We start from the raw sequence: 17500 nt of genomic DNA, 5'->3' as shown, positions 1-17500 counted from the left end.
TTTTGCCCGTGGCTACCTTCCCTCAGATCACTAATAGGATCACTTTCCGAATGTTTTCTTCCCCCCTCATCTCTCAGTCGCGCGCACTAACACGCGCAACTTAGTCCGCCTGTTGTGTGCTAAGCTTTGATCACGGCTACGGTGGGATTCACCACGTTTCAGGCTGTACGCAAGAGCCTCTTGGCGTTGGGGACTCCCAAGTCATGGAGTGGCTCGATTAGCCCTTTTCCGAGGTGTTCCCATAAGCCCACGGAAGGTCTGGTGCTTGCGTCAGTGTAAGAATTAGCAACCAGAGCGCAGTGTAGCCGTGCGATTAATTAGGTAGATATATGAGCGGATTTGCTGAGATTAGGTGTGTCAGTGTGTTGACTCGCTTCAAAAAAGCTGTCCAGCTCGGATGCCACTCGAAATTCTCTTCAGCCTCCTCTCTTTTAGAGTGCATGACAAAAAGAGCTTTAGATAACACCCACCCGGCCACCGCTCTCTATCTTTCTCTCTCTCTCCCTCCCTCTCTTTCTCTCTCTCTCCCTCTCTTTCTCTCTCTCTCCCTCTCTCTCTCTCTCTCTCTCTCTCTCTCTCTCTTAGATGTTCTCCTCTTGCTTTGATACCATTGACGGGCATTGACCTTACCTGTGGCTTCAGCCAAATTTCGGTAATTGTGTTTTTGAAAGGGAAGACCGTTAATGTGAGGAAAGGAGACCCCAACCTGGTGTATTTCCCTTGAAAGGAGTCACAGTACCTTTCAAGGCAAGGCTCAAACTCAAACCCCTATGCTGGACTCCATATCCACCGGTCTGAAAGCAATCTCAGCCTTGATGAGAGGTAATAATAGTAATTATGCGTGCACCTACATGCATTCAGGAACAGAAGATGAAAATACAACTGTGCCATTCCCATTTTGTCTCACATGATCATTAGACAGAATAGATTCCACCTCCACGAGCGAGGTTTTGCCTAGCTCATTATAAATCTGTGACTCGTAAGACCTGTCTTTAATAATTGAAGCGATTGACTGGAATGGGACTGGAATGAGATGGATCCATCGGAAAAGCAATTGGGCGTGGAGGAGCTGGCGCGGCCATCTTGAAGGTGGCCTTTCTCCATCCCTCACGGTATCCAGATACTTATCGGCTTTGAGTTAGAGGGGAGGACGTTTAATTGAGTGGCCAAACTGGCCGGTACTGCCTGTCAAGGAAGAGGAGATTGCCCACTGGCCCAGCAGGCAAGAGTCCTAATGAATCATGGCTAGAGACCCTGTCAGGTAGCACAATGAAGAGAAATGAAATGGTCTCGGCCCACGCTTGATTTATTTATCTATTTATTTAACTGGCCACAGGTGCTCCTGTTCGGGGGAACGTTTGGCTATTAAACCGGCGTTAAAAGGCTCTCATTGTGCCACCTTCACATGCTTGGCCATTGCACTGTGGATATTGGCCCTGATGGAAGTGGTCGGAAAATTGTTTTTCAAATCCATACACATGCACACACAAATGCTCTTGTGTCCCTTTTCCTTAGAGAACGCGATGTTGGTTAAGTCTCTCCTGGAGGGTTGCATTTTATAGTTTCCCTGACCAATTTCCAATGCATAGACAATGTGCCAAAGTCAGGAGGGTAACAGTGAGATGCATGAATATAAAATGCCTAGGGGAACTCCCCAGTGACTATATAACAGTGAGGATGACCTTGACATTTGACATGTGACTCCGTAGAGATGCAAGTGATTTATAGCAGAATAGTTTGCTCGAATTGTTTTGGTTTTTTTACATCCACAGCACTGCATCTGGAAGAGATATTACTTGTTGGGGCTCCAAATAACCATTCAGGTTTCCCTAATTTGGAATGGGACCGGAGCTTTGGGATACTTTCAACGACAAAGACTTGCTGGAGTAATGGAAAAGCAGTGGACTAATAATGAACCTCAGTGGAATGGCATCGTGGGGTGGTTACCAAGTGCCCTCTCTGCCCTCTTTGCCCATTGTTTACACTAATGCTTGCCTGACCGCTAGCTGATCTGACTGTAAGTTGTGAAGGCACCAGGTCCGATTCATGGCTTATGCAAAGCCATAAATACACCGTGGAGGTAGTCTTACAGCTCTGTTTTGCGCGGCCATCCCTTTTTCACCAAGTCCCGGACCGACTAAATTCAGTGTCTCTCTGTGAGACCACAATTCAATTCCCCGTGCTTGTGTCCTAATCTGCATCCTGCATCCTGCATCCTACGCTTCTCACTCCCCACTGTGTGCCCACTGCTATGACTCACCAAAGGGTCGCCCAAAGGACACTTCCAAGGGCACTTGTGGGAGCTTCAGGGTGTGCACTGTTTGTTCTGAGGATGCTTTGAAAATGATTTTTGAGAGAGCAAGTCGTGTCAAACAGCCAACGCAGTTCATCCGCGCCCTCCTGTTAACCTCGAGTCTCCGCGCCGTGATTTAAACTAATTTTTAATGGGTCTTCTATTTTTCAGCTGATATATGTTCTCCTGTCTTCTCCTAATTTTCCTGGCCTGTGTTTGAGTGATCCTCTTACGAACACACGCGCCAGCAGTCTCCGTGGTAGTTTGTTCATTTCATTTCAATTTGCATTTTCAACATGTCGTTTATGGCCTGTTCAAGATGGATTGTGAATAGATTCACTTTTTCCACGTCTGGTGTTACCCTTATCCTCAAAAAGACAGTGACGACTAAAGCCAAGGCATTTTGAAAGGTCTTCCTTGTTGGCGGAAGATGTTTGGGGAAGAAAGGATCTTTTGTTGCCGTTTTTGCTGCCTCTTCACCGTGGCATTGATTTTCTCCACCTCGTATTCGCTCGACAAATAGTGATTTTTATCGTGCCACTTTCCTGTTTTCCTCTTTTGAGCACTCACTGTTCCTCGTGGCTTAGCGGTTGTGTGTCCTATGACAGGGTCACCCAGCATGCTCCCAGACCCCGGGCTGTGACAGCTGGCTCTTCAAGAGCGCGAGTGAAAGAAAGAAAGAGAGAAAGAAAGAATGAAATAAAGGGAAGAAGAGCGGCAAGGGATTGGGTGGATGGGATAGAAAAATTGTCACTTGGGCGATTAGCTCAGTTGCTTGAGAGGTTACGCTCGGGGCATGTTCCATCTCTGCAAGGTGTCAGAGGTTGGCCCAAACTTAAAGAGCTGCCTTCTTTGCTTAAAAGCATCCCCTGCCACACACTCTCTTTTTTTTTTAGAACGTCAAAGAAGGCGAACACAATAAGGAGCAATGAATCCACTGGCATGCCATGTTCCAGTTTGTATTGTCGGCAAAAGAAAATGGGTATAGGGGTTGACATGGGTCACTGAGGAACGGAGCCTTGTAACAAGATGTACTCTCACTGAACTTGTGACTGACTAGGGTCTCAAAGGACTCAAACCTCTCTGAAAATTAGAGAAGCATGCAGCTCTGTGTGGGATGAAAGATCCCCCCCCCCCCCTCTGAAATGAAGAAGATTTGCTCTGAAGCTACTTCACTCCCTCACCACACAATGTTCCGTTAATTGGTGCAAGTGGGGTTCTACTCGAAAGAATGTGAGAGTGTGGTGCGGTTGCACAGCGGTGTCTTACGCGTGTTTGCGTGTTTTGTTTTATATTCCAGGAGCTGGAGAGGGTGACGTCACTGCAGACCAACCTGCAGCTGGCCGCAGTCATCTGCACCAACGCCAGGAGGTGAGTGAGTGAGGGAGTGAGGCAGCGGCACTCTGATCTGTTGGACAGCCCGTAGGGTGACCAGACGTCCCCGGTTTTGGTCGGCTGTCCCCGCAGGAAAATACAGAAAAACTACCTATGTCCCCGTTTTTTTTAAGATAAAAAGTTTGATAGTCAAACTGAAAATGTCCCCGTTTTCCCCCACTTTTTTGGAATTATGTCCCCGGTTTTGGTCTCGGACATCTGGTCACCTTATCCTAGAGCCACCCATAGCATATTTTAAATGTACATACTGTATTTATTCCTTTATTCTTAAACATACTTACTGCCCTTATTCTTTTTTACTGTTTTTCTTTTATGTTATTGTTGAGTGTTGTACTTGAGTGCAAAGATTAACCAGAGTCAAATTCCTCGTTTGTTACGCAAACCTGGCCAATAAAGCTGATTCTGATTTTGATGTTTCAGAGACAGATTTCTGTATTATTTCTTGTTAGAACTACAGTAGAGACCATACAAAATGAACCTACCGGCACACTGCAAACTGGTGTCGGTTGTCATGTTGAGAGATCATATGCGTTTTTTTGTGGCTGCTGGCACACCACTTCTGGAGTTGTTTGCTATTTTGATCAATTTCAGACTTGTTAAATGTTGTGTTTTAATGATATCTATAGCATTTCACACCCACATAGCTTCACAGTTGACACTGCACTCTCTTGAGTCTTCAGAAATACACCCATCCAAGTCTGTCAGACTCTTGAAAAGAGCACATTTCTCATATTATAGATATGAGATATTTGGAGAAAGCCTCATAGCTTGATAAAAAAAATGGTCCTGTTGCCCAAAGAACATACCAATACAGTGATCTGAGATTAAATCTGTAGGGTTGTCAGAACTAATGAAATATGTCCCAATGATTGTGTGAAGATCTAGCTCAATATGTCTTCTTCAGGACATACAGTGCATAAACAATCGCTGATGTGCCAGGTGTAACGGAATCCTTTATTGGTTCTCCTGTTGGTTGTAGGCAGCTGAGCTTTTCTAAAGAGGGCTTCACTGAGGCCAGTCTCGGGCTTCTAGCCAACCAGAGGAGGAGGCAACTGCTGACCGGCCTACTCAAGTCACTGAGGACCATAAAGACCCTGGTAGGATCCTTCTTCCTGTGCCCCGATTAATACCCCCCTGCATGCCCTCCTGTGCCCCTTGGCATGCAGAACTGGGCACTGGTGCTAACCGGAGAAAGTCATTAAGGATTAAAGGCAAAAAAAGATCTGAAAGAAAAAATGTTTAAGAAATCATATACAAAGATTTCTACCCTGAATTGCTTTGTGTGGTGTTGCAATCTCTTATTGTATCCTCTCTATTAGCCTGGACATGAGTCAGCTAACTGTCTGTTTTGTTTTCCCTCATTTTTCACAGCAAAGGACGGACGTGAGGCTTAGTGAGATGCTTGAGGTAAGACCCCCCCCCCTCCACCCAACTCAACAGCTCCATATCCATAATAGTGGATCTGAGAGCAGGAGACAGCATAGGTCAAACGGCACTTGAGGAAATGTTCTCTCCGCTTTGTAGAAGCCAGAACCTCCTCTAACCAGAATGTTGAGGAAGCTTGCCCCAGTCTGGCTGGAGGCACATCCAGTTTCAAAGGCTTTTGGTTGCAGACAGGTTTGAAAGGGATTCCCAAATGCTCTGTAAGCCATGCCATATCCGTCATCCATGTAAGGTAGTGAAATTTAGGTTTTAAACAATCTGCTTGGTTGCTTTTTATAGAGTAGAAACCACATGTCTGGTAGATGTCGGGTTCTGCTCTCAAATCTTTTGTTAGGTCTCAGTAGCGCTGACACTTCTCATGTTTGCCTTTTATGTTTCCTTGTTTATCTCCCTGCCTCGCCTCTGTTGTTCCTCCTCTCTATCTTTTCTCTTTCTCTTTCTTTTATGGCGTGTGTAGGAGGAAGATTATCCAGGTGCTATCCAGTTGTGTCTGGAATGTCAAAAGGCGGCCAGCACGTTCAAACACTACAGCTGCATCAGGTATGTGAGAGATGCCGACATGAAGCTCCGAGTGCCAGGAGCTGGTCTTTGACTTTTTAATCCAAAATTGGACTTGGCACTGACAGAACGGATGAATGGATGGACTTTGTGGAATTAAAATGTCTGTCTTCTGTTTAAAAAAAAACGAAAATCTTGGCCACAGTACAGCATTCATAATGGGCCAAGCCTTACTAGTCTAAAGCGCTCTTTTTGTGCTCGATGAATGCGTCTATTATTTGTTTTTCGTGCGGTGAGTCAGGCTGCTGTATCTGTTTTCCCCGTTCAGATGTGTCCCGAAGGTTGTTGTCGATGAGAACGAGCACTTGATTGAAGCACCCATGTTTTGTGTTGTTGAAGTGGATCCTTCTCATACGGCATTGAAACCTGCCCAAACAACCATCTTGTGCCAGCTTTCATGGTGACGCACTTTGCAGCCCCCGAAAGAGAGGAGCGTGAAGTGCACTTTGTCTTATCAATAATCCACAGCGCTCATACACCTTTGAGTCTGGACTTTGCGCTTCAGCTTGAGCCATTTTTTTTAAGTTGACATGCACTGGCCAGGTCCTTGAAGACGTAGACTTGATTATAAACCATGACAACATTTTTCTTTTTAAATTTAGTAAAATTTTTGTATAGTCCTCGAGCTGTTCATCGAGCATGTGCACGGTCCTACCTCGGTAAATGGGATACAAACAAGATGAAAATGATTCTACTTCAGCAAATCATCAACAAGGGGCACTTATGCACCAACGTTGCTTCAATTGTAGAGTTTAAATACAGGCTTTTTGCAATACAAATTAAACCTTAGATTGGAGTAATTAACAATTAATCATTAATCAACAATAGAATTCACAGAATGTCAGAGAGTCTTCCACTCCGTCATGTAAGATGCTGCAAGATGGCGCTGGAGTTAAATCAAGCCGCCAGGCTAGGGCTATTGACAGTACATCACTAGAACACAGACACGCACACACACACACACACACACACACACAGGTCAGTGTACTCTTAGGCCTCTGACCATTTCAGAAGATGTACCACTTAATGCCTTTATCAAGGCATGATTCAGCTACTCATGTGCTCTTGATGGCTTTTAAAGGTGGCAAGTCTATTTATGTACAAAACGCTACACACCAAACATCTTAAGCAAGTATCTTTACTGAAGTAGGATTTGTCACGCAGAATCACAGTTTAATAAATATGACCCTAAACGACCCTTGACTGACATTGACTGTGCAATGTTATGCAAGGAGTTCAAATACATCAGCAGAGACCACGTGCAATGGAATGTGATCTCATTATTCAAAGTGGTTGGTCAAGGCACATTCATGGCCATTATGATGACCACAGCTTTTATGATGTTATTTGACTGGACAGGGTGGATCTGAAAGATGTGTGACTGTCTAGCCATCTTTAGTCCCCTCTCAGTTCCCATCCCTCTCAGTCCCTCCTGCCATATCTGTCTGGGTGCCATGCCAGCCAGTGTTCTCTGGCCAGGAGTGGGTCCCATGCTTTGGGCTTCTCAGGGTTTATCAGCTAGCATTGAGCCCTTTGTGTGTGTGTGGGTGTAGAAATATCCCTCTACACACATTCACTCACACACTCACACATGCACACTAACACACTCACAATCTCTCTCTCTCTCTCTCTCTTTCTCTCTCTTCACACACACACACACACACACACACACACACACACACACTTACACACAGCCAGTGGAGTCCTTCCCACTTTCTACTTCAACTCATTTAAATCCTCTCTATTCTGAGAGGGTTAAAGCTGTGCATCAAACTGTGCAGACTTGATGAGTGTTCCTTTTAGACTTTTCCTTAAGTACATTTTCTTTTCTCGAGCACCCACTGGAGTGGGGAGGTTCTCTGTCCCGGAAAGCCGCCTGGTGTCTGGAGGGGAAGCCCCAACGGATTTGGAGAGTTTCTCAAGTTTTGCATCATAGGCGAAAAGCTCAGACACATTGTCTCAGGGAGAAAAAAAAAAGAGAGCCAGAAAAAAATCTCCTTTCAGTGTCTGATTCCGTCAACCCAGAAATCTCAGGGAAGTGCCAGTCCACAAGATATCTCTTTTCATCCCCTGACTGTCCAGAGTTGGTAGAATCGAAAGGTTTACCAAGGACACGGCCCTTTTGATTCTCTGTGCTTTTGAAGAGCAGAGGTGTAGAATGACCGTGGTGTCTCTCGACCTCAAAACCGCGTGTAGCGTGTACCGTGTAGCGTGTACCGTGTGCCGCTTCAATCTGCTAATGTCTCTTTTCACTCCATCATCTAGAGGTGTGAGATGGAGGTCACGGTCTCGCTGGGGGCCGGGGGTGGGGGTTGATGTGGAGGTGGTGGTGCTGGTGGTGAGGGGTTGACAGGAGGTTGAACGCAAGGATGGTGAAGTGGGAATCATGCCAAAACAGAGAGAGGAGAAGAGGATGAAAAAGACAGGAGGTGAAGGAGAAAAGGAGAAAAGGAGGTGTATGCAGGAAGTGGAAGACAGCGAGCCTTTGGTGTATTCGAACAGGAGGACTCACCGTCTGGCAGAATGCTGTTGTTGGCTTCTCTTTTTTTTGCCAGTCAAACTCCCACTGCTGTCAGGGCCATTGTTTCTGGAACAATCACCCCCTCATGGAAAAAAAACTGCAGCCAAACATATTACCAGGTTTTGGAATCTTGGCTGGAGATGCATACCTTCTGGTTTACTACATCTATGCCTCTACAACTGTGTAGTGTCTGGCGCCTGTGTCGTTGATCTCGTGGAGTGTAGTTAGAGGCTCCCTTGGGCAATGACTCAGGAGAAGCACTGCCCGGTCTTCAGATTCGATTCATGCAGTAGGAAAAAAAAAAGAAAAGAAAAAAAACTGAATCCGGTAGTGATTGGCTCTATCTGACCCTCCCCATCCATTCCACTGCCACCACTTCTAAAAAAAATACCCGCTTCTGAAGCTGCCCTGCTGTTTCCCCAGGTGGGGCTCCATCATAATGAGGCCAGGCATGCGCTGGTTTTTGGGCCGGCTGCCAGGCCCTAAGTTCAGGGGAGCCAAGCTGCTGTTGCCGTGCTGCCTGGTTCCTCCCTTACCTGTTTTACATTCCTCCCGTGGCCCCTCCATTTCTCTTCCTTTAACCGGGAGGAGGAGTGGAGACGGCGGCTCCATGTTAAATAGGCTTTTAGATTGGAGGCTCTCGTTGGAGAAGGCTAATGATGCACTAATGTGCCCCTACCCTCCGGGCAATAGACCAGCGGCTAGGTTGTCTTAAAAATTGCCTGAATTAAGGCACGTTCCAGGCAGGGCATGGCATGCAGATGAATTGGATGGTACAGCTTGCGTGCAGCGGCACCTGGGTAAGTACAGTGGTTGGCGCACAGGACTCAACTGACCATGCAAAGTATCATGTGCCCCGCGGTGAGCATTTTTTTAATGTTAGCGTCGTCGTGCTTTTGCTTTAGAAAGTGGTGGCTTCCTAACTGCCTGAATAAAAACAAAGTCCACACGCAACTCACATGGAAAATCACATGGAGTTAGATTTCAATGTGTGAGTGCTGCTTTTCTCCGTCTCTTAATGTGTCATTGGGCCAAAAAACACCGTAAAACAATGGCATTTCATTGTGGCTGCCAAATCCCATCCTTGCAACTGTAAATAAAGGCTTAAGTACCTCTGTAAACAGATGTGGAACGTTGGACCTGGCAGTGCCACGTCTCAGAGTTGGCAGTCGCAGTAGAGGAGCTGTCGCTAGGCGTGAGCCCACAACGGGCTAAAACATCTGTTGTTTCACAGCGCGGCGGCCAAATCAGCATGACTGTTCTGTTAGTCAGAGTTTGTTTCGCATTTTATTGTCACAATAAATGCTAACGTTAAACTAAAGGTGCCTACCTCAATATTGTTTCACAATATTGTAGGTTTTTTCCGCCTCTTCAAATGTGAAATGAGTGCATACAGTAATGTATTCTCGAGGTAAACACACACCTGCAGTGTTTGTTTTCTTGTTTTGCCAGTGTAGCCAGAACGCTAAAGCTAACACTGAGCATACTGATTGATTGTATGCAGGATTACATACAGGACATAGTATAGCATTGATATTACAATCATCTAAGCAGTTTATCAGTTGAGTCTGGATTGGAATTTATGATAGTTTTGTTGAGCACGTTGACACCCATTATGCCAAAGAGCAGACACAGACTAGTTATTATAATCAACTAAATGTGATAGAGTTTTGTAATGCCTTTGGTCATGAATTGGATTTGTTCAATGGCCAACCATATCCCAACATTACCATAGAAGGATAAAAAAAAATAAATAAAAAAAAACGAAAAAGAATCACAGAGACTCACAAAGAATTAAAGCTACCATTTCCTTACGGTCCCACCTGTGATCTGCCATCCCAGCGCTGTTAACTGAAGCCAGCACCTATCCCTTCGACCTTCTCTGGACTTGAACTTGTCATAGGAAAACGTCTCTTCTCCTCTGCACCCGTGCTTCTCCACGTGAGCTTTTTTGGGACACACAGATAAAAAGCACCTTTTGCATATCAAGGGTTTCTTTTCCCTTTTTTTATGTAATTGCCTTTCGCTCTGCCCATTTATGCCTAATCCGCCTGTCCTAAGGGAAGCCGTTTATCTCTCCCTGCTAATCTCTGGCTGTAATGGAGCCTTCAATTACACGCCCGTTCAGGAGGGGGCTGCAGTTAATTACTCTCTGACCTCGCCCGGAAAAAATTGGCTGGACCGAAGGATTTACCGCCTGAGTTACCTATACACATTTATTAGCCACACACCTGCAGCATAGCCCCCCCTCATAGAGCAACACTGCTTGAATAATACAAAATGGCTGTCGACTACACAATTGATCTGAGTCTGACTTGGCACAGATGTGTTTCCATGTTTGGGTGCTGTTTGGGTGTGTTAATGCCTTAATGAAACAAACATACTCAGTCAGTTAGTTGATTGGTGCTATTCATTCAGTTAATTGATTTGGGGTAAGGTGTCTACCACCCCTGTCCTTTGAATTGAAGCTAATCTTTTTTCAACTTCAGAGTGCTAATATTGCCCCGCTGGAATTGGAAATATTTACTGAAATATAAACAATCCATGGAAGAACTTTCCCAAAAGTCGCATATGGTTGTTTAGAGCCTTGTCCCGGCTTAACTTTGCTAGCCAATGCTTAAATATGATTAGCTGCAGCAGATGCAACATTTGCATCCATGGTTGTGTGCTCACAAGCTGCTGTGCCTCTTTGCTCTGTTAGCAGCCTACATGGTTATCATCTAATGTAAGAGATCAGTTCTGTTTAATCGAACAGCCTCTCTGTAGAGGTGGGATGAAAGCGAGAGGGGGTCGAAGAAGTTTATTTGCCTCCGTTGGGAGTTGCTACTGGGGTTTGCCACTGAGGTGATGCAAAAACGAAAAACAAGAGACTTCCGCTGGTTGCACCCTCTCTCTCTCTCTCTCTCTTCCCTCCACCTCGTCGTTGCCGGGAGTGGCGTGGAAACAACAGTGTCACGTTCGGTGATGATTAATTTTCCATTCCTTCCGTGGCCTTCCTGGGGCGTGGGGGGTGGATGGGGGTGGCGTGGGAGGATTGATGTAGCAGTGGGGGGGGGGGGGGGGGGACGCTCCCGTTGTAGAAACTCATTAAAACGTGATTACAAGACGCCTCCCGGAGCACGTGTGGGGGGAGCCCCGAGCAGTCACGACGGAGACGCCACGGCACGGGAATGCTGAAGCCGCTCCGCTCGGCATCGTGGGAAATCCTGCCCTGAGTGTTTTTTTGTGTGTGTGTGTGTGTGTGTGTTGCACGCTGCTTGGGATGTGCAACGCTCCAGGGTTGAGTCGGGGGGTGGGGGGGGGATTGGGGCGCCCCTCCTCTTCCGTCCCCCAAAGACTCCACTGCGCCGTGCAAGTCTCTTCTACAGGGCTGCAGGACTCGCACCATGGTGTGATGACACCTCTGTTATCCGTTGATACCTTTAGTAGCTCTATTTGATACCTGTAGTAGCTCAATTTATGTGCACGATAACTCTTTGTTTTTGCAACAGTAGATTTATTCACGGAAAGGTCAAGCGTCCCTCCTCAGTTGTGTAGCGGTGGCTTAGTTCTCATCGCATCTCATCTCCTCCTCCTCCTCCTCCCCCTCCCCAACTCCCCACTGCTCTCTAGCTTTCTACATGCTGTTCCCTGTTGCACAGACCAACCACATTAACACTGGTAATTGAAAGGAAGCACCCAGGGTTTGCTTCAAGCATCTCTCGCTCTTGCTCTCTCTCTCTCTCTTTCTCTCTCTCTCTCGCACATACTCTCTCTCTCTCACACATACTCTCTCTCTCTCTCTCTCTCTCTCTCTACCTCTCTCCTTTTTCCTCTGCTAAGCGTCATGGGCTTCTTATAATGGAGATTTGATGCATTCTGTGTGATCCTCAGGCAGGGTCAGGGCGGCTGGCTTGCTCCCTCTTGTCAACAAGAATTTGTTTTTCTAAATCTAAAAAAAAAAGAAGCTCTCTTTGGGGAGGGGAGAAAAAAAAGAAAATTAAGGAGGGGAAAAAAAAAGGAACCAAAAATATAAGCCCTCTCAGTTCTCTGTGTGTGAAAAGACTCTTAGCATCTGCACCCAGATGCTCTGCCTGAGGCATGGCCTTCCTTTACCCTCATGGCCAGCGTTCTATTAGGAACACATGTGTCAGAAGAGACAACACTGGTCCCAAGGACAAACCTTGTCCCTGGACCATGGACCGCTTCATTGTCCTCTAGAATCACTGCCTTGCGCAACTGAGCATGTGGATGGAGACTTGTTGTATATGGTCAATATAAAGTTGGCTCCAGCTCTGTGTTGTGTTGTGTCGTGGCACTCAGGGGAGAGATGTCACTTGCTGTAGAGAGTGCATAGAAACAGTGGCTCTCCCTGTGCTACAGGTGGCCCTATTCATTGGTGGGGAAAGGCTTTGTGTGTGTGTGTGTGTGTGTGTGCATGCATGCACACGGTCCCTGGGTTTAATGGAGTGGAGCGAATAGTTGGGTTGCTTTATAACCTCTCTCTCTCTCTCTCTCTCTCTCTCTCTCTCTCTCTCTGTGTGTGCTTGTGTTTGTCTGACAGTTAAAAGGTAGTCAGATTGCTCAGGATTTTTCATTTACTTAAAAGGAAGTGCCTGATGCCTCCAGCATCCATGTGCATGAATGTTACAATATCTCTTCTCTTCCTTTGCAGTGAGTTGAATTCAAAGCTTCAGGATACACTGGAGCAGATAGAGGTATGTTCTCCATATACACACACACACACACACACACACACACGCATGCACGCACACACAAACACCCATTTCCTAATGTGTATGAAGCACACTTTATCATGTCACACAACATGCTACATTTCAGGTGGTCACCGGTGTCAGCCTTTCTGTGGTGTGTATGAAACCACTCTGTTGCGGGATGAGTACCAACAAGCCCAGTGAATCCCAATCAGCTCGTACTTTTAATCGAAAAGAATCCAAAATGTGGACGTGTGACAATCAGGGTGTTAATGATGATATAATGTCAATGTCAGCAAGGTTCTTACTGAGAACCTGAGCACTGCGCTGACAGCCTGTTTTTCATCCATTGGCAATGTGCACCAGTGATTGAGTGGTTGTATGGAGGCCTCAGCTCAATGCAGTGGCAGATGGGTAGCCAGGGCTGACCAGTGTCCTGTTGAGCCTCTTGAGATCTCACTCTCAGGCTCTCTACATCATGTTTATTTACTACCCTTAACTCTCTCTCTCTCTCTCTCTCTCTCTCTCTCTCTCTCTCTTTATCTCTCTCTTTCTCTCTTTTTCTCTCTCTTTTTCTCTTTCTTTCTTTCTTTCTTTCTCTCTCGTCTCTCTCTCTGCCTTTCTTTCGGCATTTCTCTCTCCATCTTTTCTGCTTGTTCATCAAGATCATCACCACCACAAAGCCACAGCCTTCCAACGCTGAATGCTTGAAATGACTAAATAAAAATAGAGTCCTTTGTTGTCATCAGTGCAATTGAACAATATTTTGTATTGATGATCAGGTTTAAGTTCACTAGGTGGTAGGATCGTGCGTACATTTTAGTGTCTCTAGAGGATATTACGAGTTCAAAACCTCGATGGAAGTTCTAGTATAAATACTGGAATTCAGGGACCATTAAAACGCTGTTGCACACAGTCTCACCTTGACAGTTGCAGCAGTCCCCTGCCTCGGCGAGGAGAGCTGCTAAGCCATGAAGCTAGCCAGGCCTGACGTGTGACAACAGCGCCTAATTAGTCACTTACAAATCCCCCTGCAAAAGCCGAGCCTTATCCGCACACACACACACACACACACACACACACACACACACACACACACACACACACACACACACACAGAGACAGACGCACACACAGCTTCCCCTTCCTCGACTGACACTTTTAATCTCCCTCCACAGGAGCAGCTGGATGTGGCCCTGTCCAAGACCTGCAAGCACTTTGACGTCTCGCACTACACCAAAGTCCAGCTGGCCTACACTCTCCTGGGCAAAACGCAGGTGGGTGACTCACCGGCAGCCGCAGTCCACCGCTGTGGTCACGACGTTGACAGCGCCCGACGTCAAAGACGAAAAAAGGGCCATCGCATTTCAGCAGTCCGTCCCCCAAATCCGTCCCCCCCCCCCCCCCCCCCGGCTCCACCACGTTACCTTCTCCATTTGTTTATTCCCCTCACACGTCTTCGATTCCTGTCGCTCCCGTTCTCCGTCGCGGTTTTGTCTTGCCTTAACGGGGATCGGTGGGGGATGAGTCATCCGTGTGCTAATGTGCTCCGCTCAGTAAGAATGTCTTTTGTGTGTGTGTGTGTGTGTGTGTGTTTTTTTTTCTTTCCCCCCCTTCATAAAATCGCAAAACCCTGTAATTTGAAAGCACAGACTCGGGCAAAGCTGCCTCGGTGGCCCGCTCTCAGACAGAACCTTGTTGCCTCGGCACGTCCGGGGATAGTAGAAAGTTGGCGTTTCGCCCGAAATTGTTTTTTGGTGGTATTGATCCTGCCGGATCAGTGTCAAACCTTTGGGAATTGTCTTTTATTTTTCTTTATTATGATGCTCCCCAAAGCGTCGTGAAAACCGAGAGAGGGGGAGAGAGCAAAAGTTGGTGTCTCTCGGCGCAGCAGTCGAGCAGTCTGTTGTCTCTCCGTCGTGTTTTCTTAAACAACACCTTCAGACATCTTTAACTCCCACATCCCACTAGTCGTTTGTCTCTTCAGGCCTTTTCACAGCAGCAGATAAAGGAAAGCTATCGGAGTATTGCACAAACTGCCGTGTGTGTGTGTGTGTGTGTGTGTGTGTGTGTGTGTGAGAGTGAGAGAGATAATGGATGGATGTATGCATGTGAATGAGTTAGTCTATGCCTGGAAGAAAATTGGTCTGTGTATAAGAAAGAGTTTGTGTGTGTGTTGCATATAATTGATTGAGTATCCATGGTTGCTCACAGAAAATAGTTTCGATAGGATAAAGCTCTCTCCAACATATTAATTATAAACACATTCATGAACGTAAGTTTAAAAGCCGAATATCATAGCACCAGTTGAATAATTCCTGTCCTGGTGTAGACCTCATAACACTGCCCTGGTAGCAGCAGCGGCTAAATAATGAATTGGCTCCTCATCTCACAGCTGAAATGCCAACAAGCTGTAATGCAATTTATAGTCGCCATGAACTATCCATGCAATTTAATAATGGCGGCTATTTTACACATTACGCAGTTCTACAGCACATTGTAGCCTATATCTGTTGCAGAGTGATTCATTTAGCATTTAAGCCAGAGGCTGTGCTGATGGCCACCATGATTTGTGGATTCTTATTTGAACCGGAGCTGTTGGGAGAGGCAATTCTGGGGTAGCCTCCTCATTAGAGTGTGTGTGTGTGTGTGTGTGTGTGTGTGTGTGTGTGTGTGTGTGTGTGTGTGTGTGTGTGTGTGTGTGTGTGTGTGTGTGTGTGTGTGTGTGTGTGTGTGTGTGTGTGTGTGTGTGTGTGTGTGTGTGTGTGTGTGTGTGTGTGTGTGTGTGTGTGTGTGTGTGTGTGTGTGTGTGTGTGTGTGTGTGTGTAAGGTTGCTGGTTCTCTCCCTCGTGTCGCCCCTTGCTGTATTTTGATTCAGACTGTGTTTGACACGCCCCACTGCTAATTAGATTTCAGATGTCCCCAAACCGGGAAGAGAGGAGCTTAAACACCCCAACCTTTGGCTCCGCTGTCTCTTTTTCTTGTGTTGAATCAGAGCGGCGGACGTTTTCCCTTGTTACTGTCTGCGCATAAATAGGCATCAGGTACCACACAACGTATTCTGAATAACAGGACGCAGTGACTTTTTTTTTATTCCAGCAGTGGTGTTATTTGCTCCGTGTTTATTTGTGCTTAAATCAACAACCTGTCATTTCTTTCAGCAGCACCTGTCCAGACAGACACAAACACACATCAACTCAAATCAAATCAAATCAGGCTTGCATACAAGGAATACAAATCAAGCTTGTATACAATCTCTGCATTTATCCCATCGGTGAATTAGTGAACACACACACAGCACACAGTGAAAACACAGTGAGATGAAGCACACACTAAGCTGGAGCAGTGAGCTGCCTTCATACAGTGGCGCTCGGAGAGCAGTGAGGGGTTAGGTGCCTTGCTCAAGGGCACTTCAGCAAAGCTGGTCGGGGATTGAACCGGCAACCCTCCGGTTACAAGCTCGGAGCCCTAACCAGTAGGCCACAGCTGGCCATATGGTTCAGTAGAGTCCCTCTCCTGTACCTACGGCTACTGGGCCACTCTACGCCACAGGGGGTTAATCTATGTTGTGGAACAGAGAATTCTAGGTGTTGACTGCAGGGGGGGGGGGGGGGGGGGCATTTTTTCTTTGCGCGTGTGTGAGTGTCTCTTTGCATGGGCTTGCGCTTGTGTTTATATGTCTCGGGTTGCGTGTGCGTGTGCGTGTGCGTGTGCGTGTGCGTGTGCGTGTGCGTGTGCGTGTGCGTGTGCGTGCGCACACACTTGTGAGGTTTGAGTAGCCTGTGTCCTCTCCTCCAGTGGAGCTGGAGCTGGTGGTGGTGAGTCTCCACTGAGCCACAAGATGCCCTCTCAGCTACAGTACTCCCCACACTACTCTGCTCTCTCCCCACACTGCAGAAAAGAAACAAGATAAAAACAATAAAAACACTAAAGCTGAGGTAAAAGCTACTCAAAACAAAGTGAAATGATCTGTCCATGGAGCAAGATCCTTTTACTTGACAAGACTTCTTGAATAAAAATAATTATATCTAGAAATAAGATTCTAGAGTTAAGTTGAACACTTAAAATAAGACATTCAGTCTTAAAACAAGATGAATTATCTAACACTGCTAAATCTATTTTCTTTTTTAATCTTGATAAGTTAAAATAATTTGCAGTGCACCCCCCCCACCCACACCCACACTACTCCACACTACTACTCCCCCCATCCACCCCACACCCACAGCGTTGCTCACAGCTCATTCATGCAGATCTGTAGTGCAGCTCAGTCGTCTAAATTCCCACCAAGCTGTGTCCCACATGTGTGTCTCCACCTGCTCAATATTCTATGACCCCCCGATGGCAGTCCCCGAGTCCTCATGGAGCCCCTAACAAGGAATGAGATGCAGCTCAGCTGCCAAACATTTACACACCAAACTACAGACAGACTCTACCTACATGCACACACACACACGCATGCGCACGCACACACACACACACACACACACGCACACACACACGCACACGCACACGCACACGCACACGCACACGCACACGCACACGCACACGCACACGCACACGCACACGCACGCACACACACACACACACACATAAACA

At 46.6% G+C, this 17500-nt stretch overlaps 1 protein-coding gene across 2 annotated transcripts in view; it reads left to right on the top strand.

The window, feature by feature from the left end:
* The window catches only part of vps50 (VPS50 EARP/GARPII complex subunit), a 135694-nt gene that overhangs the window by 23961 nt on the left and 94233 nt on the right, over positions 1–17500 (top strand). For both annotated transcript variants that reach the window (XM_062529423.1, XM_062529422.1), the window contains exons 6-11: positions 3594–3664; positions 4668–4785; positions 5060–5095; positions 5589–5671; positions 12865–12907; positions 14083–14181. In XM_062529423.1, coding sequence (XP_062385407.1) covers positions 3594–3664; positions 4668–4785; positions 5060–5095; positions 5589–5671; positions 12865–12907; positions 14083–14181 — 450 coding nt within the window. The remainder of the gene's footprint in view (positions 1–3593; positions 3665–4667; positions 4786–5059; positions 5096–5588; positions 5672–12864; positions 12908–14082; positions 14182–17500) is intronic.

This window comes from Sardina pilchardus, chromosome 24, assembly GCF_963854185.1.
Source record: "Sardina pilchardus chromosome 24, fSarPil1.1, whole genome shotgun sequence".
NCBI lineage: Eukaryota > Metazoa > Chordata > Actinopteri > Clupeiformes > Clupeidae > Sardina > Sardina pilchardus.
This window is presented reverse-complemented; position numbering and strand designations above follow the sequence as displayed.